This window comes from Porites lutea, chromosome 1 (genome assembly GCF_958299795.1).
Source record: "Porites lutea chromosome 1, jaPorLute2.1, whole genome shotgun sequence".
NCBI classification, from domain to species: domain Eukaryota; kingdom Metazoa; phylum Cnidaria; class Anthozoa; order Scleractinia; family Poritidae; genus Porites; species Porites lutea.
The window spans coordinates 40573438-40595937 of NC_133201.1; the positions used below are offsets into that span (position 1 = coordinate 40573438).

Genomic DNA, 22500 nt, shown 5'->3' on the forward strand with positions numbered 1-22500 from the left:
CGTAACCATACATAACTGATACAAATGAACTAATACTGACATATGACAATCGAACAAAAATACAAAAATGGTTAACAGGACGGTAGTAGGGGAAACCAAATTCCCATGTTAAGACATACCCGGCTCCATACCCAACTTATGGGTTGTATTCTTTCCACGATGCACTGCAGGTCCCAAACATGTTGGGAGTTGTTGCATCCGTTTGCACACCACTGCCAACACGCACGCAACAACTCCCAACATTGTTGGCGCAACAATGTTGGGAGTTGTTGCGCTTGTTTGCACGCAGCCTAACTTGCCAGAATTTCTGAATATTTTACTTTACGTCGAGACTAACCCTGTATGAATGTGTCGTTAACGTTTATATTCAGCGGTAATAATTAATTCGAAACTGGACTATTCTAGTAAATATTGATTAATATTTTCATTGTATGTTTTTGTGTGACTGTTTCCGCCCAGATTAGCAAATGCTACTTGCGGACCAGTCTCTTTGTATTTGTATATTTACAATTATCTATTCAAATAACGTTGAAGTTAAAGTTGACAGCTGCGCAGGTGCAGAGGCATTAAATATTCCTTGGATACGATAATATGTAGATTTAGCCAAGGCAAAAGGCGAAGCTCTGGTTAAAGATTTATAATTTACTTCAAAAATATACATGTAACCGTTGTAAAGAAATTCACTTAAAGTTGAGAATGCGATCAGTTGAAAACTAGTAACTTGTCAGCAGATAACTTCAAAAAAACACGCAAACTCGATGGGTTGACAACTGAGCCCACGATACGGTCATGTGATATTGGTCAGTGGATACCCTGTTTTGACAGCTGTCAACTGAACAGACTAATCAAAGAAGGTGAGATTTCGCATTGGTTACCCGGTCAGTCAGACGGACGTACGGTCAAGTGACTACCAAAATATCTCGGATGTTTTCTTAGCTATGGGGCTCGGATCGAGCGCGCGTGGAGCTCCGCTATTAGTCACCTATTTTCTTCACGAAATTGCACTATATCTCTCGTGAGCTTATTGTTTGTAAAACTTACCAACGATTCTTTATCATGTAGCTTGGCACATTTCTTAAACCCAAGGCGTAAGCTTGAGTGTCGGTTGGAGCTGTACGGAGAAATTCCAAAACTCTACTAATAAGGCTATACCTTGCTTGAGCCTGAATAAATGAATAAGAGTTGATTGATCGTCCTGAATGTAGTCCACTGTGACTAACATTTAATTTTTAGCGGGAAAACAAGAGATAGTCTTTTGATTAAGACATCGCTAAAGAGCTTAAAAAGTGAGAAAAAGCATAAAATTTTAATCTTTTATTAAGTTTACACGTAAAGGTAAAAAACATATTTAAAAAAAAGATCGCTTACCAAATTAGGCTGCTGACAAAACGCGGTCCGGTCATATCGACTTACAAAAAAGGCACCATTGTTAAGCAAAAGTTTTATGATTTGCTGCAGAGTAATTAAGATTCATGAAGAATTAAGACTGAGTTAAAAAAGTGAAAGAAACGTCTTCTAAGTTAACTTTTAGTATTCATACTTGTCTAATGCACTTTAGTATATACTAAAACAGTGGATAGTGTTTTTCGCACGCTCTGATTAGCTGCTCAACCTCTGGATATCCAGTGCTATTCACTGATTCACCTCCGGTTCCTCCGAGCGAGCGACACCAAACTCGCGTAAGTTACGTACAAAATGGCTTCCAGTGGTTTGCTGCCGTAACAAAGAGAAATTTCACTAAATAATCAAACAAGCTGTTTCCGAAATGCACGAAGAAGGTGACGAAATTCGGTTTTGAAGTTTTAACAAGTAAAGCTTTGTCTGTTTGACTTGAACTTATCGATGAAACCGGTGAAAAAGTTTTTTGTTTGCAAATGTATAGTACGTCCTCCGTTACTTTATTTAGCTGACATGTTCATAAATAACATAAATAAGCTGAAAACTATATTTAATAGTTCTTTTGAAGAAATTTTGGAGAAACTTCCTCGCAAGAGCTAAACAAATGCCTTCAAAAGTTTTATTTGTCGGCAAGAAAACGCGACGGCCGCCGGTTTGGTCATTGCGCGCCAGAATCGTAATCGCTGGCAAGAGTAAATGAGTTTAAAATCATAATTTTTGTGTTGAATTAACTCACTGTTTTAGTATATACTAAAACAATTATTCACCTCAGTGTCGGTGGCTAGCGTGGCCACCTCCACCTCGGAGAATAATTGTTATTTATCTTTGCGGTTGTATTTGGCCATAAATGAAAGTTGACAAAGAGGCATGAATATTATCAAGTGCACCATTTTGACTGAGAAAAAGTTGCACCTCAAGTCCCAAAAGTCATGTGGCCTTTCGTCTACGATCTACCTTAAAATTTAGGTCGTCATGACGTGGGAACCCTTTATGTAAAAGAAAAGGGTAGTTGCTCATAATTTGAACTTACTTTGACTAGAATTCCCGTGAAAAGAAAAAAATCTAGGAAATATTGGAGCAGGGAGATGGATGCCACCTACATGTTCTCCTCTAATTTTGGTCCTTCCTATTTTTAAGACATGTTTTTCAAAACCTAAGGAACGATTGGTTTACAGTATTAAGGGATACGACAAGTGCCACGTAGGTGGTGACCATCATATGGGATATTACTTTTAAATTATTACAGGATGATCAGGTTTTCCCTAGATTGATCTTATCTAGTAGGTTGATTCATCCTAGTATTTTATTTAACGTTTATTTTTCCTAAAGAAAAGCTGTAGATTTTTGGACAAGGATAGCTTAATTTTGAATGAGACAAAAAAATGAGTAATAAGGGATCGTAAAGCAACTGTTTCTACTTCAAAAAATTGAACAATATTGATTCGCTTTAGTTATGTATAAATTGCTTGTGAATAAATGGATGAAACTAACTGATCCAGTGACTTTTATTAAAAAAATTAAATTTAGTCAAGATACAACAGCTTCACCACAATGGCGTTTGTTGTAAGTTAGAGTTTTTTTTTTGTTGTTGTTGTCCGCTGTTTTTGGCTGATTTCTCCAGCTAATTTTTCCTCTTTCGTTGCTGGCTTCTTTGTCTCTGATTCTATAAATGCGATCAAAGTTTCGCAAACTATACTAATTGAAGCAGACAATTAAAGATAATTACCTTATTTGCTCCAGCTCCTTAAAGTTTTCTCTTATCTCTTACCTCGCAAAGTTGTACGGCCTTATCCGAATTACGTCGTGTAATTGGAGAAATAACTCTTCTTACAGAAGCAAACATATCAGTTATCATCTCAAATAAAACGTCTTTGTTCTTGAATCTACCATATGAATTCACAAATTCCGTGGAAATATTCAGTATATTTGTGGTATTAGTTCTCTGAATCTGAAACAAAAAAAAGATTGCACCAAAGGAATATTATTCTTGACTTTTGTAAAAAGCAGGGCTTGTTTGTTTAACAGTATTCAGCAAGAAACACAAATGGAATAAGTCCTAGAAGCATTCATTGTATCGCTACATCTCCAAATTGGTGGAATAACAGTATTGAGGTGTATGTAACATCCCACTCTTTTTAAATTATGTCATTTTGAACGAGATTTGTACCGAAATGATATTCTTGAACGTTAAATTCAGTCTTATTCCGGCACACGGTCAATTAAACGCGCTCAGAGTAAATTTCCAAATTCTCTAAAATCAAACCAAAAAAGTTCCTTACAACTGGTGGAGAACTCGGTCATCAAGTACTCTAGAAATCCCAAACCAATTAATTATCCTTTAGTGACAACTTCTCCAAAAAAAGCCCTTACAATTGGTGGAGAACCCGGTAATGAAGTACATCAAAAACCAAAAACCAAACCTTTAATGCTCTTTGCTGCAAATTCGAGAAGGGACGGAACCAGACGTCTTCAATGAAGAGTCATACTAGCAGGATGGTAGTAACTAAAGACAGGCGTTTTTGATTTATGAGGAACTGATATTTGTCAGTTTTTATAAATATATTAATTAAACATACCATTTTCTTATCAAAAACAACTGTAGTAACGTCCCACCTTTTCTCTGAAATAATCCACCAAGGCTTTTAGTTCACAACCGCACGTGATCTTGTGAAACCAAGTTGTTCCAAGTCTCCAGTCAGTTCTGCACATACTGCTAAATGAGCCTACATTTGTATAAATTGAGGACGTTTGAGACTAGTGATTAGAGACTGCACCGTTACGGTCACCGAATTGTAATGTGGATACTCCGTGTGTCCTATGCGTGTTTATGTTATTAGTGCATGCATATAACAAATATATCCTATTTTATGTCATTCTTTTTTCTTTCTGTTCAATTACGGATCGGTGAAGAGGATCACCTCGCTCGCTCGTTGGCCACTTATTTGTTCTTACTGCATTTTAGGTTTCCTCTAATCTATAAGTGAAGAACCACACGGCAACATTTGATCTCTTTGCTCTATATAATAACCGAAAAAATAATAGAAATTAAGCTTGACTGTCAGCCATGTTGGACAAAACAACGATCAGACATTGATTATATGAATAACTACATTACAATTTATAAAAAGGTACAGTGTAAAGAAGTTAAATATAGCTTTGAATTGTGTGTTTTCTTATGACCTCATGGTGGCCATGTTTGTGTCCCAAAACAATAAAACGGCTGCCATGTTTGAGTCCCAAACCAGTCCTGTGGGAGTTGAACTCTTTTCTTATGTAAACGCTTTCTTTTGTTCCAATAAATTTGCATAGATGCTGGCCACGTGAGTGAAAACACAGAATACATCCTAAAAAATGGGTGGTGACAATGCAAGAGATAAGTAAAAACCAAGTACAGCGCCAGCGGTGAAATGACAATGGTCTATTGGTACATGTAGCTATAATTATACCTGTCAAAATTGAGTCAGCTAATGAGCATTCTACTGTTATTTCCTCTCCAGTCTTTGCTCGAGGCCACTTCACGCCAAACTTTATCTCGGACTGACAGAAATCTGAAACGGGTAAGATATACTCGTGTAAAAGAGCGATTTTTGGCCGGAAGATTTTCCCTACACGCAGGTCTCTCAAGACCCTTCAACTAGAATAACAAAGCCGAATCTGATGGAGTTAATAGCATTCTATAAGGGGGTAAACGCCTTAGCTGCGCTGACCCTTCAAACCTTTCGACTTTTACAGCAGGAAAGTGAATATATGAAATTTGATTCACTTAAACTGCGGGAAAAAGATTTCGCACTTGCAAAATAAAGCAACAGCGTTTCCTGCTACCATATAGTGGTGAACCTACAGTGTATGATATTTTTCACCAAAATCCAAGATGGCCGTCTTTCGGAATACGGAGCATCTGGTGAAACAAATCTTCGGTACACCTTTTTTGCAAGCTATGTATGACCATGAATTGTTATTTTCAACTTGTTGAAGAGAGCAGATATGGCCTTAAGGATTAAAATTAAACTTAAAATGAGCCCATCGTAATTGCCTTAGATCCAGAAAAATAACTTTTGTTTGTAACATATTTTTTTGTTTAAGCGAACCTCTTTTACTGACGAAGCAGTGTTGTTAAGTTCTTGCTTTAATGGGTTTTACACTCATAACTTACGGTTAGAACAGTTCTTCTCATCAGAGAAATCATAGCAGTCGTTCCTTAGATCACATCGTTCCTCGCCCCATAACATCTCGTCACCGCTATCACACAAGAATAACTCGCCTTTGGTTATTAAATGAAGTTTATTTAAACCTGAAAAATCAACGATATGAAACATCATCAAAACGGACTTGAAAGATTTAACGTCGCTCCATGTAATTTTTACAACAATTAGGCCAGTTGCTGTGTAATAAGTCTTGTGGCTTCCTTGAACGTCGATGGCTTGCCTTTTTTTCTTAGTTGGTTACGGACAGCACAGCGTAAATGTAATTTTCACACATGGGTAAATTAAATGCCTTACGCTTGGGCTTTTTCCTAACCTCTGATAGCTCCTGTGCAAACCGTAGCTTTTCTTTTCCCTAAATAGCAACCAGGTCTAGTCATCTCATGCCTGGGGTTTTGAAGACAATAAAAGTCTACACCGTCATCTTTCCAATGATCGTCACCATAAAAGACTTTACCATTCCATCTACAAGCTATAAAAAGATGTGTTTATTTACAAACAATTATTCCAGCCACCGCTATTAATCGATCACTGCTTAACTAACTCCGGCGTGCAAAACTGAAAATGGCCCGCGATCTTGTGGCAAGACAAGTTCAATTATCACTCGGCTTTCTCCCATCAACCTTCACTTTTACCACAAATTTAGCTATGAGTACCCAAAAAACGGGGCAACTCATTGCAGTACTCCCTCGGGTGGGAGGGGGGCTGAATTTTCATGAATTCGGCAGTTTATGATAGGGTATGAGACGAGTGGACCTAGAAAAGAGCATCCTTTGTGACATTTGATCAGTGCAGTCGTCGTTGGTGGTACAAATTTACGTTTCTGGTTGATGGTTAGTCTAGTAGGGATTTTTGGTTCCTATTCTTGAAAAAATGTAAAATGCAGCTTACATGGTCTTGTATTGGCTAGGAGCACACCATTTTAGAGTCCTGCTTGGACTACTTTTTTATTTAGTTATTTATTATTATCATCATCATGGTCATCGTCATCATAATCATCATCATCAACATCATCATCATTATTATTATTGTCATAATCATCATCATTATTATTATAATTTGCATTTTTATTGCTATCATCATCATCATCATCAACAACAACAACGACATCAACATCCCCCTCAATATCCCAAATTTTCATTATTATAATAACATTTTTAGAGGGTAGCTATACCTCTGCATTTGGCTTTGTTTTCTTGCACATAACGCACCACATTACACTCTGTCTGGTTACAGTGCTCGGTTATGCTTCCTTCAAAATTCTTTGACGATAATACTGATATTGTTCTTGTGCATTTGATAACGCCATTTTGACAGGAACACTGAATACAGGTACCAACAGACCAAGTGGCTCCTTCAAAATACTTGTTCAGCTCTTCATCTTGACATGTTATGGCTTAAAGAGGAACCGTAAAATAAACAATTGAACAAACGAATTCTGAATAAATTTTACGCTTGCAAACTGAGAAAACTATGATCACATGAAATAATTAACGAATGTTTCTTGTGTTATGATCAGTCACAAGAAAGACCAGGACATGCGAGTAGCAAGGCACAAAAACGACAAACAAGTAAAAGATGTTGATAAGATTGTGTTAAAGATGGCATGTGCAAAATATAAAATTCTCAAATCTGATTGGCTACCAGCTGTCCCTGTCAGCACTGATGGGACAGTTTAAGAAAAACCAGTTCGCGTAATGCCTAAGTAATTGGACCGTACGCGCTATCGCACGCGCACTTGAATGATTTTGTTTTTCACTGCTTGCAAAAAACCGCGAATATTTTGTGTTTTAATTTTTAAAAGGTTTAAAATATCACAAATTTTGTTATGGTTATGATTAATTAGTAACAGAACTTTGTGTCTTCCAATTCGGTCTGTAATCATACTCGTGATCAAACGTATTGGACGACCGCGTATTTTGTTAATACAGACCGAATTGTACTCCACCCAGTCCTATTTCCATTGTTTGCAACTAAAGTGTTGTGGGCCGGCTTGTCGAGCCTGATTACAAGCATCGTTTTTGGTGCTGTTGCCATTATTGCTGCGGAGCGACCGAAGAGAGCGAGCAGCAACATAATCAGGATTTAAAGGAAATATATAAGGGGCGACGAATTCTCGAATTCATCACTTTTTACCACAATGCATTGCATTTAACCACACTTTTTACCACAATGCATTGCATTTAACCAGAGTGCATTGCGCCACGAACAACTCAAATAAAAACACGGGGAAGTTCGCATCGTTCGCTGCTCAGACTTAGAGTTTTCTTTGTGGCAAATTTTCTACAGCACGGTTAGAGGTCTTACCAAATTTTAAGACACGCAGGAGTCTTTCAGATGAGTACGATGGTTAACTTGGGGATTGGATTTTAATTCAAGAGGCTTTTTTGACTCGTCCAGGTGTTAAACCTGACGAGAAGATGAGCATTCGCTCTTCGACTCCGCAACACGGGGGGATATACAAATTCCAGCTTGCTAGAAGGTGATGTGAAAGTGAGAAAATGTCATGCAGTGCTATTCTTAAGAAACTGTATGAGCCGAAAATGGATGTGATTTTGACCATTCGCTTTAAAATAACAGCGGAAATCGAGATAACAAAACATATGTTTTGTGTCCTACTTTGCAGACGAGGACATGTATCGGCGTCTTGAAAAGCACAATTATGTTCTTTCATTCATTTATTGCCATGGAATATGCGTTGACATTGTTTTTTCACTGTTAATAGCTCGGTTAATGCGGCTGGCGATGATCTTGCCTGCGGAGGTTTCATGGAAAAGGAATAAAATGAAAGACTTTTCCTACAGCCTACGTAATCAGTCTCTGTGGTGTAGTGGTTAGGTGCAGTCGCGTCGAGTAGAAGGTGCTGGGCTCGAGTCCTACTGATTTATTCATTTCTTCTTTTTTTTGTCCGTTTTTTGTGGTGTTGTTTTCTATAAATATATAGCTAAATAACTGTTACTTAATAAAATGCAACAAACAGCAAGAAAAGTATTGTGTTTCCAGAGAAAATATCGTGCACCATATATTAAATATATGGATAAACGATCTGAATTTCTATTATTTCCTACAATTTACTGTGGGAAAACCAGAGTTGGTAACCACTTGATCATTTTCTAAACAACGTTCCCACGAGTTCTTTCTATAGACTGATAGTAATTATTCTAGTACTTTCCAACATGTAAATAGGACATTCAATGTCATTTTTTCACTGCCTAACTAATGCCAGTATCAACAGAATGTGCCGCAGCATTACTATCTTTTAGATACCCTAGTTTAGTCTTTATAAATTAAAGAGTGAAAGATTTTGAAACACGTGTCTATGCCGACATGTGTTTCCTTGGATAAAAGAGATTGTTATCTATTTCGTGTTTAGTGACTTTAGTTTTCAAGCCAGCTCCGTGACAGCCTGCACTCCTGATATTAAGGCGACGTTAGACTAGTTCTTTCTGTTTTACATACATTTCTTACCTGTTTTGCAGGTTATCATGGAATAATTACGAAAACAATAGGTGAGTTTACATTCATTGTCGATATCTGAGGACACCAGCTGATGGCTATTTGGGCAAAATAACAGATTTCCTCTCATTTGCTTTGAAACTTGCTCCAATACTAAACAAATAAAGACTAATCAGTACTTAAGTTGTTGGAGAGCTGATGGGGACATACGTGTTACGAATAAAGCAGAACTCCCGTATCTTGTTGAATCGATAAGCACTGGCGTCCAACATTGTAATTTGATTCCCTCTGCGTGTAGCTGAGTAATTTTGCTCATTATACGTGACAAGGCCAACAAGATTTTAGAACCAATCGCTCATGGGTTCCAAGTTATCGTCAAAAAAGAGACTAAAATTATTGGGAGTTAACTTATAAAACTGTGAAAGGTTTGAACCCAGGAGTCATTTCAAAATTAGGTTGAGTTTGATCGTCCGGGAGAACGTAGTCCTGAATAGGACTTTTGTTGTTGACAGTGACTGACGTTTCGACAAGCTGTGCGGTAGTCATTTTCAGTGTCAAATGAGTTGTATCACGTCAGTTGATGGTATTAAAATTAAAATTGAAGACAAGGCTGATCGGACAGCTAAGGTTTACAAATTTATTTGCCCAATATTTCGACTAGACAAAACTATAGTCTTCATCAGGGGCTGGAAAAGCTAAGTTATGGCATTAAACTCTGTTTATTGACTAGACTTTCTCAAACTCCTTCGCTTCTCATTACCGGTTCCGGTAGTTGGCCCCCGCACGTTGTCCCCTGCAGCGTGACAATAGATGGATCAAAACGCACCAATTACATTAGAGTCTTCATAGCCAATATCATCACGGCTTAACTGACAGACGACCAATAACATCGCGACGTAATTGACCAATCAGGTCAATAACCAGAGTTTAATGCCATCAACTGCCGTGATACAACTCATTTTGACTATGAAGATGACTACCGGACAGGTTGTCGAAAAGTCAGTCACTGTCAACAACAACAGTCCTATTCAGGACTACGTTCTCCCGGACAATCAATCTCAACCTACCTTAATTATTAACTAATGTAAAAACAATACTTACGAGTTCCCGTAATCTGAAAATGTCTTATGCAACCCCACCCTGTTGGCTTTAGAAAGCAAATTGCAAAAGCTTTATACCTAATTGAAAAAACGTTGTCTCTTCAAATGAACCGTGAACTATGAGGCTTCAAGGATTTATGGGTATACGTTCGTTTGCAAGGCAAATTCAAAGTTCTTTCAGCAAAAGTTAACATTACCAAGAGCTGTTCGTGAGGATGCAAATCCCTAGAGTACTTTATCATGCCGTTGTCTTTTATGCCTTCCAAGAATGCTCTTAGGTCATATCTTAAGATTTTCAAGTTTGCGTTACCAATATGGATAAGCTCTTTTACTGTAGCCAGAGATCCCAGATGTGCTCTGTTTAGGTGAAGTTGTGAGCTTACCGGCAATAAAAATGGAAACTTCTAGATCTTTTTTTGAAATGCATCATCACCGAAAAGCTTTGATAGATCGTGATAACATAAACTTTTCTGCAAAGAACTTTAAATTTGCAATGCTAATATAGTTAAATTCTACCCATAAATCCATTATGTCCCGTCGTACATAATTTATACTTTTTAAGCGACAACGCTTTTTCAATCAGGTGAAAATATCTACCTGGACAATATGACGCACAGCAAACTGCTCCATTGTATACATAACATACTGGTCTGACCATTGGCGGGCAAATCCTTCCTGCTTCATCGTTGGGTCCAGGAAAATAGAAAGTGCAGCCGCTGAAGTTCCACGTTTGTCCCGCAAATAGTAGTCCGTTGTTTTGTAAAATTTCCACAGCTAAATGTAAAAACCAGAAGTCATCAATATTGTTTAGTCATGTTTCAACATGGAATTTGTTAGGAATATTCTAACCAAACTGAGTTCGTTCGAATTCTAGCTACAAGCATACAAAAGAATGGCCGACGCTAGTCACGCAGTTTTTAAAGGGGTACGTACATAATTGTAGAAAAGAAAGAGAAACAGTTATTTAATTGCATAAACATATAGACAAATCGTAAAATAAACATCAACTACCCAGTCACAAGCTAAATGGATAAAACAGCATAAAATGCCTATAGTTACCTATATGCCTAAATGTTACAAACTGAAGAACAAAGAAAACAAATAAAAGAGGGATTTCTTTGAATACTTTAGATTAAATTAAAAATACCTTTACACTCGTCCTTTTTGTTCCGAAGAAACTGTGAAACTTTGCAAGAAGGTTGCGTGCAGTTTTCCTGGATCACATAAATATCGGGGTAGTATCCTGGAAAGTTCACTTCCAAAGTTTTCTTGCAGTTCAGTAAGCCTCTTGAACAGTGACAACTTAAACAGGGAGAGACACGCCAGCCAAATTTGCTGTTTTTGATAAGATACGTTCCGCCTTCTTCATCTTTACACACTTCTAAGACAAAGGATGGCAAAAGAACACACTTGCAAAAAAGGAATTCGGGCCAACAAGTATTATTATTTATAGATGGCTCCGCTTATTTGTTAAAACGAAGAACCGTAAAGAAAACGACATCTTAAGGTGGCTTGCCCAAGTATTTTTGTAGGTACACCACATGTTACCACGGTAAACTAAACCCACGTTGAATTTACTGCGGCATTTTTTACCTTGGGAAGTACCTTTTACCGTGGTGTGTGTAACCGCACCCTATTCTCTTGTAATAAATGTGTTATAATGTTTTTACAATAAAGATCAATTTGTTTAAGTATAAGACATTAAAAGGTGGAAGGTGTACCTACAAAAATTCTGGGTCCAGCCATCTTAAGTGGATAATGTTCAACCGTTTTCCTAACCGAATTCATCTTTTCCTAGCCGCTCTAAAAGCATTGAATAGTCAATTAACAAAATCAATACGAGACATATGCAAATTTCCTCACACCCTTTTTTAGGTCTTTTATCTGTCAATCAGATGCAATAAAAAGGAAGTGAATATTTAACAAGGCGAAAGGGCTGGAGCTTCAGCAGTAAACTCGTTTCCTCTGAGTTCGAGAGCAAAAAACTTAAGCGCCTTTTGAAATTCGATGAAATAAAATCTTTTATAAGGTAATTTAGTCTTTTAGCTTTAATTTGATATATAACTTGCCCTTGTAGCGAAAATACTCGCGCGACAAGAATTTTTTCCTGTGGGCACCTCGTTTTCCTTTACCGAAATCTTAAAAATAGTTTTAGAATGTCTTACTATCTTCGCAGCCTGTTTCGTCAGATCCGTCCGGACATTCAAAGATTCCGTTGCACCTGTGACTGTCCCAGATAAAATGATCTCCGGTGAAGCATTTAAACATCGCTGGTCTTCGCATTTGTTGACTGGCAGTCCCCAAAAAAGCTTTAGGAAAAAATTGGAAATAAGCACTTGTTAAAGGAAGGGAGTTGTCAAAACATAAAGGACGGTATTAACGCTTTCTACGTAGTTCAAATTAGGGACATTTCAGATAAATTAAAGGATCCCTCCAAGTTATATCATTTGAAATTTTACTTAAGCGCTGTAGGTATTCTGTTTAAAATATTTGCAAAATTACAATTTATTTTTAAAATTTCTTTGTTTCTAAGACGTCGAGAAGAGCTTCTACACGTTTTACCGCGAAACGGAGTTCGGCTTCATTTTTTTACATGTGCAGTCAAAAGACAGTAGCGTATTTTTAAAGGCTACAGTGATACTGTCATCAGCATTCAGTTAATCATATGACATCCCTAATGGAATGAAAAATTTACAGGAAAAATAGCATATATGCTTTAATAGAAAATGTTTAGCCATTAATGATCGATACTTCTTCCATTTCATTAGGGTTTCCCTTTAAATTGCTTATCTAAAGGCTTTCGTATGATAGTTTCTTTCTTCACCTTTACAATCTTCAGATGAATCATTTTCAAAGGTATGCCAACAGAGCTCGCATATTGGATAAGTCTTCACTTCAAACAAACCATAGGTGACATTGACCTCATATCTGGTGCAGTTAATACTGCCATTTATACATGCGCACTTAATGCAGTCGTTCTTGAGCCACGTCTCTTGGTATTTTTTTATTTTACCACTGCTGTCCATACAAAGTGGCTCCTTTAGAATGGCACAAAGCACGAATTTATCTCGAGAACAGGTACACTTTGTCGTTGGATCGTTTAACCATTCATCTCCAGGATTACGAATACGCTGCTCGTTGTCTCGACAGACTCTGAATACAGTGGTTGGTTTTAAAGGCGGCAATGTGAAGACAAAACTCGAAAAACATTGGATTAGTAATTCTGCAGTGCACGAACACTGGCTGTTAGGTGTGGGTTTCCAAACATCCCCAACGTTGTAAGATTTACCATCAAATCCTACGCAATGTCTGGACGATGTAACTGCATAGAAAAATAATGCGTATTGATTGCACATTAAACACAGGCAGAAGTAACAATGATCAATCTCTGTCAAAAATAGTCCTATTCAGTACTACACTGACCGGACCATCATATTCCGCTGATTTACTTAAGAAATGACTCGTTTATGGTAACATTATAAGGAACGTCAAGATCAGGTTAAGGGCGGCGCCGGCTTAAGCAACAACGACGACGACGGCTACGAAAACGTCACGCACAAAGTGAATTCGCGATGCTTTTAAACTATCGCGCTTTACTCGTTCAATTCGGCGTTGCTGTGCAGTGGAGGCAAGAAATTTTAAAAAATGCGTGCTGCAAGTTAAAACATAAATCTGTTGTTTTTTTGCCTTTCTCGTTGACGTCGCCGTCGACGTACTCCTCGTTGTTGTTCCGCCCCGCTGTTCGAAAATATTGCTATATAACAGGAGTAGGAGATAAAATGCAATGTTAAATGGACACAAATATTTGGGAATAGTCCGTCAGTAAGAAGCTTATTGAATAAACTCAGAAAAAAGATGATTATTACCAGCTGGTAGAGACGAAGAAGTGAAGTTCCCAGATAACCCTACAAGAGGAAAGAAACAAAATACAAGACAAAACGTGTTTCCAGTGTTATCAGTTGTAACATACCACTGATTAACCGAGAGAGAGGTCATTACAGGGAAATCTCAAACTGAGGCCTTGATGACTGACATTTCCCAATAATGACCGAACGGACGAGGTTAATAAGCCTTTTCATTATGGACCTGAGCCTGCGATCAATTAAAACCAACAACTAGCCAGCGGATAACTTTAAAGGAAAGGTCACCTCAACGAGTTGTACACTTGAGCCCGCGATACAGTCAGGTGAGACTGGTCAGCGGATACCTTTTTACAGCTGACAGTTTACCATAACGGGGATATTAAACATGTACGCCTTGGACACCTATGTGGCCAGTAATGCCCAGCCATTACAAGAAAACAGCCAATCGGAGCGAGCGTACTATTGTATCCACATAACAAAACATACTAGTAATGATAAAGTACAATGTTGTCTACTGTTTAAGCGATTGAGATCATTTGTGAGTCACAAATTATCTCAATCGTTCCTGAGGAGGCTAACTGATTGAGTGCGGGCAGTTATCCCTGTGCAGGCGACCTAAGGCCTGTTTCAAACGTCGTGCTACTGCCGTGCTAAGCTGGTTCGATTGTAGCTCGACTGCAGCACGACACCAGCACGACTTGGTTTCAGACGTCGAATTTAATTCAGTCGAATAGAACAGCTGTTGCCGAAAACAAAACACACACAAAAAAAGAAACGGTACGTTTAGCAAACTTTTAAATATATTATAATGTATTTATAATTTATGAATTGAGTTCGGCACGGCGATAGCACGACTTGGTTTCAAACGTCGTGTTACTGTCGTGTAAAAGTCGAATTTAATTCTATCAACTGAGCGGTTCGGCACGGCAATAGCACGACGTTGGAAACGGGCCTAAGGTCCTTTCGGCCAATCAATACTAACTTGAATTATAACACTTATACGGTCTTGCAAAACAGCCATACTCATGTATCAAGAGTTACCTTTTGTTGCAGCAATTATCATAACGAAGATCCATTCTAGCTCGATGGTTATCCCTTTTCCCATAACTCCAAGTGGTCTTACTTCTGTAAAAAAATCCAAAAGTTTCTGGTCGTTTCTAACAAGGCAAGGGCTTATATTTCTTTTTTCCAACCAGTAACTTTCTCAACAATTTTGTTAATAACAACCCAGAATGTGTTGAAGTCACCTTTACGAGTGGGTTGAAATTGCTCAGTTAAAAACAAACTAGTCTGATCAAATCAACAACGCTATAGCTAAAATACAATCAACTACATTTTTACTAGGGACTCAAATGTAAGTCCAAGTACAAGCGCTAGGGTAAAAATCCCTTTTCAACCGTGCGAACTGTATAGGCGCACTGACAGTTGGCCGTTTTAAGCTAGAGACGTCAAAGTGGTGAAAACGTATTTAACGCGTGAAATGTTAAACTCGATTGGTGTAAAAACGCGAAGCATAAAAGTAGACGATAAAATCGAAACCCAGGGTTTTCTGAAAAAAAATATACAACACTGACTCTTCCCTGAGTCGTCTTTGGACGAGTTGGGCTTAAATGCTTCGCAGCTTACGGCATCCCGTTTTCATACGTTTTCGGCCACTTCCGAGTTCCAAAAACCCTCACTTTCAAAATGAGGCTTTTCTTGTGAAAATGAGTTTTATTTGCATGAGAATGGAGAATCATTTCCATATCAAAGGCTGGGCACTTAACCTCGTTTTGATACAGAGCCCTGGAGAACTCTGAAATGCTCTATTAATTAACGTCTGAGACGTTAAAGTCTTCTGTTAAGTGCGACTGAGCGATGCACTGAACGGAAGACGTTAATTTCGTCAGACGTTAAATGCGTCTGTTTTATTTACCGTTTGTAATACCTCTCTAGCTTAAAAGCGACCATTAGCAGATTAAAGAAGCGCAGGTTAAGGCACAAATTCATTGTAGTGCTTGTACTCGTGCTTATGCTGACTGTTTGCGTCAGTGTTTTCGCTTGACACAAAGACGCTTATACTTTGTCTTGTGCTTGCGATTTTTGCTTGGTTGAAAATACTGGACTTGACGTCAGTGAAAGCCAGGCTTTGAGCTTGGCGCCAGTGAAGGCCAGGCTTTAATTTTTAAGAATGACCAAATTAATACTAGAGATGAGTAATCCGTAGTAAGAGGAATGATTTGTCTGAGATGGATAATTATATTGGTCTCGATATAAATCCAGTGCCAAGAAAAATTTTGGCCCAAAATTTGTCTTCGTTTGATTATCGGATAATCCGTTTCCTAGTTTATATCTGCACGGATCAGACTTCTGCTCGATTTTGACTTTGATGTCGAGCATAGTTTTTAAAGATGGCTTCCAAAAGCAAACTAAAGTTTCATCAAAACAGCTCAAAAAAGAGAGAAACAGCAGTCACAAAAAGCTAGCTTTGTGAAATGCCATTGAAAAAAAGGAAACTTTTTGTATGGTTACAGAACTATTAAGTCTTTTCTGGATTCTATTTTTACAGTCAAACCAGGTCAAGCGTTCCCGTCGCTAACAAACTAATGAATTCATTAACTGAAAATGATTTCGTTTGTTTGATCAATAATCCATTCATAAAAATGAATAATCCAACAGTCAAATTGGACCTCGACTCGATAATAGACGATATTCCTATTCCCCAACGGCCCTGAGACGAGAGACTTCACAGCATGATTGCGAGGCTAAAGAGGGGAACTTTTTGGCAAAAACACAAACAAGCATTGGTTAGTCGCGGCTGAATCGCCGCAAAACGATAGAAATCAGCAAAACCTGCAAGATTTAAAAGCTGAAACCTTACGGGTAAGCTAAAGGGATATCTGTTTCAAAAAAAAAACTGTGGGAAGAGCTGGTCGTCCTAACAGCAAAATTTAAAAAGCCACGAAGCCAAAAGAAGAAACAAGAAGTAATCAAGAAAATGGTATATTGTGTCAAAATGTCAATACTCGAATCCTTTTTATAACATTTTATTCTTATTCTTTTTATTCTTTTTCTCTTGTGTGTATCTGTAAAGTGGAGTTTAATAAACTGCTCAGTATTATCGTCTGTAGCAAACTCTGTGTTCAACTGCGTGCACGTTTTTGTACTCTCGCACAGTTGTTATCGAAGATAATGTAAACTTAAATTTAAAAATAAACTTTACCGAGTCATCTTTGTTCAAACTGGTTTAACTTCCTCAAAATGCACATGGACTGTGTACAGAACGCTAAGCCCCGTCCTGATAAGTAATTATCCACTGAATGAGTCGTTTGGTTTACTTCAAATACACAAGATTTTGCATCCGCTCTGTTAGAAAATTTCAACTGCAAAGTAGGTGTAATAACATCACTGTTAACTTTATCGCAGGCTTTCGGTAATTTACGTCCATTTCAATAAAAGGTGTTCTTTAAAAAGTTTAAAGGACACTGAAATTACAATTAAAATGGCTTCGGGGATTTTGAGAACATCTCTGTTTATATTAAATTATAAACTCGCTCACCAAGCACTCTTCTCATCAATATAATTATGGTTAGGATCGCTGTTTTTCTTGGTAATGAGGAGATCTTCCTTTTGTTGTTTGAATTAATGATCTCTCAAGTATTTAAGCCCTTCGGAACTTTACAATGTATGAAAATTTTCCTTAAATTCGGCAAACTCAGCCGCAGTTTTCTCATATTTGTTTGTCCTCTTGGCGAGAAGTTCCCCGCTTGAGCCTCGCATTCATGATCAAGGCCTACTCGTCCCAGGACTGTCGGAGAATACGAATACTGTCTATTAAATGTTGATTTGGTTTATGAACAAAATCTACCTGTATTTGCTTCCCTTTTCCTGCCGTATACGATTGGGTTTTTCATTGCCTTTAATCAAAATAACAGCTAGAATAGACATACCGCAAACGCAAAGAAACTGACAAAGGCCGGGGATCGAAATCCACCAATCACCGCACATACACTGACCTTAGTTTGACCAAAAAAAGAAAAAAAAACAAAATTCTGAGGTCGACTTGTGGAAAGTGTAGTTTTTCAAAAAACGGTAATCGAATCAACATTCTATTATGGAAGCGAGGCTAAATATGAATATTGGATTGTTCATTTTACGAATAGATTATTTAATTAACGAAATCATTCTTCCGTTAATGAATTGATTAGTTCGTTAGCGACGGGAACGCTTGACCTGGTTTGACTGTAACAAAACATATTTTAATGACCTTTAGGTTAAGGTAAGTGGAAATGCATCGCTTGTATTTCAAATAATTTTCAAGTACAATAGTAGAATTATGTCAAGATAGTGAAAGTATTGTCATCGATATTTCTGGATTAAGTGCACTAAACGGGGAAATTCAAGAGCATTAAATAAATTAATGAATAAACGAGCAATAGAGGAAGCGCTCAAAGAGATTTTTATCTGAACTCCTGCATACCTTCTTATCTTGATGAAGTTTTTGATCTGCTATAAGTTATAGTTTAAGGTTATCTTAAACCTACTTAATTTCAAATTTCTTTCAAGTATAAGAAAGAAACCGTCTATTGAATCTGAAATTAAAACCTAATGTTATGATTCCCAATTTCCTTTTGTCACAATTACCGTACCATAAAAGACCTAAAATTGATGACACAGCAAGCAAATAGCGCTTAATTTTGCGTTTGTTTGATTTAGATCAAAAGAAGAAAATCATTGAAAAGTAATTCCTTTTATAATTCTTAAGTCTTGCTAGCCATTTAGCAGTTATTTCGAGTAATTACCGTCCTTGAAGATTACTCCTTTATTTTCCCTCAGGTAACCAAGTACTCTCAGTATTTGATTGCGTGGAGTGGTAGTGATTTAACATATAAGAGTTGAGTTCACGGATTGAGAGTGAAAACTTCATTACATACATGACATACATGTACGTCGAGGAAAATGTGCGAACTATGAAAATTTATTTGCAGTTGAGCAGAGACCGTGAAGCAGCGAAAACATTTCTGCTGTCTTCCCTCCGGAACAGCCATATGAACTAGTTAGTACAGTTAAAGTGAACGGAAATGCCGGCCAAACTTATCGCTCGTAATCAACGTAAATGGTCGTGCCATCGTATGAGAGTCTACGGATGAAAATTAACTCTCGCGTGCGGACATTCATTTTGCGCTTGCTATCCTAATTAAAACTAAATACAATCAAAACCTGAAAATGTTCGACGTGTAAAATATTGACAATATTTAAAGCTAACTTAGCTATACATTTTACTCAAACTACTTACCTCTGCGTTTTGATTTCAAGATTTCATTTGATAATTCTTTTCAAGGGGAACACTAGGTGGATTCAGATCCATCTGTTGTTTCACGAAAATCTTTTTTTTTGTGTGATCAACTCTTGCTATTACAAAAGACACATGAACATTATTTCTAAATGCCCAATGCCGCCGCTGATGATGACCATTAATGAAAAAGAAAACAACGAGATGGGTCTTTCAGCAAAGTTTCAATTAACTGAAATCGAGAAAACTCATTAAATTTAGTAATGACCTGCCAATTGTTTAAACATTAATTTGAATAAAACGTCGTCCAATTCCCGACCAAACAAAATTTCATAGACCATTTTTTACGCTTTATATACACATATGCAGTGTTTTTAATGAAATTTATGGTGACATTTTATTTCTATTTTTCTACTAGCAAAAAGGCCTGGCTCTAAGGGGAAACATGACTCAGACCCATGGGCTCACATTTATTCGCGTTGATTAATCAACATTTGAACCTATCTATTTAAATAAGTCCCTAAGGGAGTCAATTGGTCGCGTCAGTATTCCTTAGCGAGTGCCAAATTGGTAAAAATGTGACATTCTTGTAAAGCTTGTTTTTCACTAGGTCTGCCTGAATTGAGAGTCCGTTTTTGTCCAACCATTGTCTTTTTTTGACTTTTGCAATATTTCGCTTGTGAGTGTGTGGTTTGTTTTTTGTTCGCAGCCTGGAAGTAGTCATTTCCATTTTTTTTCTAAATTCTGTGATCATTTGGTTAGCGTTCAAATGAATTACCAAATATCGTGATCTAGTCTCTGTAGACTAGTTTTCTTGCTATAATTATTTCTTTAACCTTTTCCGGAAGAAATAAAGACTGAATTTGTCAATTCTCCCCTAAGGGGATGTCTTTTCACCGCAGCTGGGAATTGGTCCTATTTAAACGAGTTAATGTGTTTTGAAATTGTCCATAAAGGCGATACCCAAATGGCCAGTCGTGTTCTTTACTCGATCATACAGAAAGGCACCCTTAGATGATGGTGTGAAGTGTATGATAGTCAGGCATATTGATCTTCAGGATTCAAACAGTAATATTTGAATAATCATGAAAATAACAATTATAATCTTAATCATAACCATAACAAAATTCTCAAGTCTGATTGGCTATCAACTGTCCTGATTTCAGCACCAATAGGACAGTGTAATAAGACAGTACGCGCCATCGCACGCGCGGGCTTATATACCTTTTTTTTTTACACCGCTAGCAAAAAAACACTTGGAATTTCTTGTGTTTTAATAAGATAAAAAAAAAGCCTACAATATAAAAAATTTTGTTGTAGTTATAATTAATTGGTAACAGAACTTCGTGTCTTCCCATTCGGTCTGTAATCATACTCGTGATTAAACAAATCGGACTCCCGCTACGCAGTCGTCCGATTTTGTTAATCACTGGTATGATTAGAGACCAAATTAGACTCCACTCAGTCCTGTTACTATAATAATTATTATTTCAATGCTTAGGTGGACATAAGGCTGGACATGAGGCACAGGTTCTGGTTGATGATAGTTATTGCCCGAGAGAAACTGACTGAAAAACCAATCGGGATCCCTAATTAATTAAAATGTCTTTTGTTTAATTTGTAAGGTATCACCTTAGGCATAGGTCGCACTTGGGAAAAGTTTTCATCTTTGCCGGCTAAAAAACCACGAAAATTGGAAACCGCAACCGGAAAAAAAAACTTTTAGTCAAATCGAGGAGGGTCGCACTAGTATTTACTAGTGGGAGTTAATTGCCGTTGTTTTGACACATTTCCAACTAAAGTAGGCCAGATACCAGAGAACATTATCTCTTCGTAGTCCGATCATTTGGCGTAGGATCGTTTTCCTCCTTTGCCAGTTTCAAGAGGATGGGAGAAATAAAGAAAATAGAGTGCTTGGCTGCAAAGACTGCATTTAGCCCGGAGAATAACAAACCTCTGACGGTACTTGCCTGGGTAGACTATAATTGGGTCGCCTGTAGAGAGTTTCCGTGAAAACGTTGAAATAGCGAAGGATTACAAGCTTATGAATTGCTCGCCCGTAGAGAGTTTTCGCAAAAAAGTCAAAATGGCGAAAAGTAGTGGTAGCCCCGTCCGTCCACAACGAAAGCGCGAAGGTCAGAAAATTTCTACGATTGTTTCAAATTGATCGTGTTTCAAATTGGTCACGTTTCGCTGACAAATGCTGACACTTACCGCCGTGATTGCTATTGTTTAGTTCGAGTTTTCCAAAATCTGCCTGCCCCACCCAAGCAATACGGGGTCTTTTTCCAACTTGAAAACCTGGGATCGCACTTGGCAATGTGCCCCGATGACAGATTTTTACGGCAAGGTGAACAAATTCTTCCAGAAATTTGCTAAGTGCGACCCGTGCCTTAATTCAATTCTCTGCTCAAAGCGTGATTGATAAACAACCTGATCGTTACACTCATTACCTGTCAATGACAATTTAAGAAATGGTAAACGTGCAGCGTGCAACCCCGGTTAAAAAATTTTGACCTTCTTCGGATCAGGACGCCATCTTCTAAGACATGTTTTTTTGCTAAAGACGATTGAAAAGAGACTTTGTTAGGTGGTTTCAATCGGGCTGACAATGTAGGCTTAACAAATCCACAACATTTTTCAAGGGGTTGTACTGATATCGACCATAGAAATGAAAATGGTCATAACGCAAGAGAAACCAGTTCTACTAAATAAAGGTTATTGTTGTTGTTGTTGTTATTATTATTACGTTCAATTGATCTCTTAAGCTTTTTCACCCTTTTTTATTCTTTTACAAATCCTTAGGCTGTTTAGCAAACAAACTGTTAAACAAGAAAATAAAACAGTAATATTTAGATGTCTTTTTAATCCAATTTCTCATGTATCGAGAACATCTAAAAATATTAAGTTAGAACAATGATGTAATAAAGTCGTCCGCTTGTTTAATTTGTAAGAACCACCTAAAGATCCCGTTCAATTCTTTACTCAAAGCACCTCTGACAAATTACATTGTTAGGCTCGTCAAATGTCAATCAAGGTTAAATTTTTAATTAACCCATTCGTTCCTGGAGATTTTGCCGAAAAACGCGTTTTGAAGCTAGTTGAGTGCTTTTCTGGTCACTGTCGTGCTATAAAGGGCTAAAACTTACCTCAAACCGGTTTACAGGTCGTACACTTGGCGGCCTTCTGATCCAGATGCAAAACATCAG

The 22500-nt window shown here is 37.6% G+C and overlaps 2 protein-coding genes across 2 annotated transcripts in view; both read right to left on the reverse strand.

Moving 5' to 3' along the window:
* Nucleotides 1-7129, reverse strand: part of LOC140929722 (uncharacterized) — a 15914-nt gene extending 8785 nt beyond the window's left edge. The window contains exons 1-7 of the mRNA XM_073379442.1: nt 6775-7129; nt 5917-6072; nt 5552-5689; nt 4845-4946; nt 4012-4121; nt 3167-3346; nt 1042-1163 (exon numbers count right to left, since the gene is read on the reverse strand). Coding sequence (XP_073235543.1) covers nt 1042-1163; nt 3167-3346; nt 4012-4121; nt 4845-4946; nt 5552-5689; nt 5917-5980 — 716 coding nt within the window. The 5' untranslated portion in view covers nt 5981-6072; nt 6775-7129. The remainder of the gene's footprint in view (nt 1-1041; nt 1164-3166; nt 3347-4011; nt 4122-4844; nt 4947-5551; nt 5690-5916; nt 6073-6774) is intronic.
* A 1847-nt stretch (nt 7130-8976) lies between these two features.
* LOC140929733 (uncharacterized) lies at nt 8977-15124 on the reverse strand. The gene is made up of 7 exons (XM_073379452.1): nt 15061-15124; nt 14023-14061; nt 12981-13478; nt 12322-12465; nt 11304-11537; nt 10754-10930; nt 8977-9209 (listed from the first exon to the last, which is right to left on the reverse strand). Exons 1-7 carry the CDS (start codon nt 15122-15124, stop codon nt 9052-9054), a joined length of 1314 nt encoding a protein of 437 aa, XP_073235553.1. The 3' UTR covers nt 8977-9051.
* Nucleotides 15125-22500: the final 7376 nt, after the last annotated feature.

What these genes read in the sequence shown, in the direction of transcription:
- LOC140929733 (XM_073379452.1), bottom strand. Translation starts at nt 15,124, where the DNA reads ATGGGAAAAGGGATAACCATCGAGCTAGAATGGATCTTCGTTATGATA. An exon ending in TTCTTCGTCTCTACCAGCTG is followed by an intron (nt 13,479 to 14,022) that starts GTAATAATCATC and finishes TTTTCTATGCAG; the next exon opens with TTACATCGTCCAGACATTGC. An exon ending in CGAAACAGGCTGCGAAGATA is followed by an intron (nt 11,538 to 12,321) that starts GTAAGACATTCT and finishes CCTTTGTCTTAG; the next exon opens with AAGTGTGTAAAGATGAAGAA.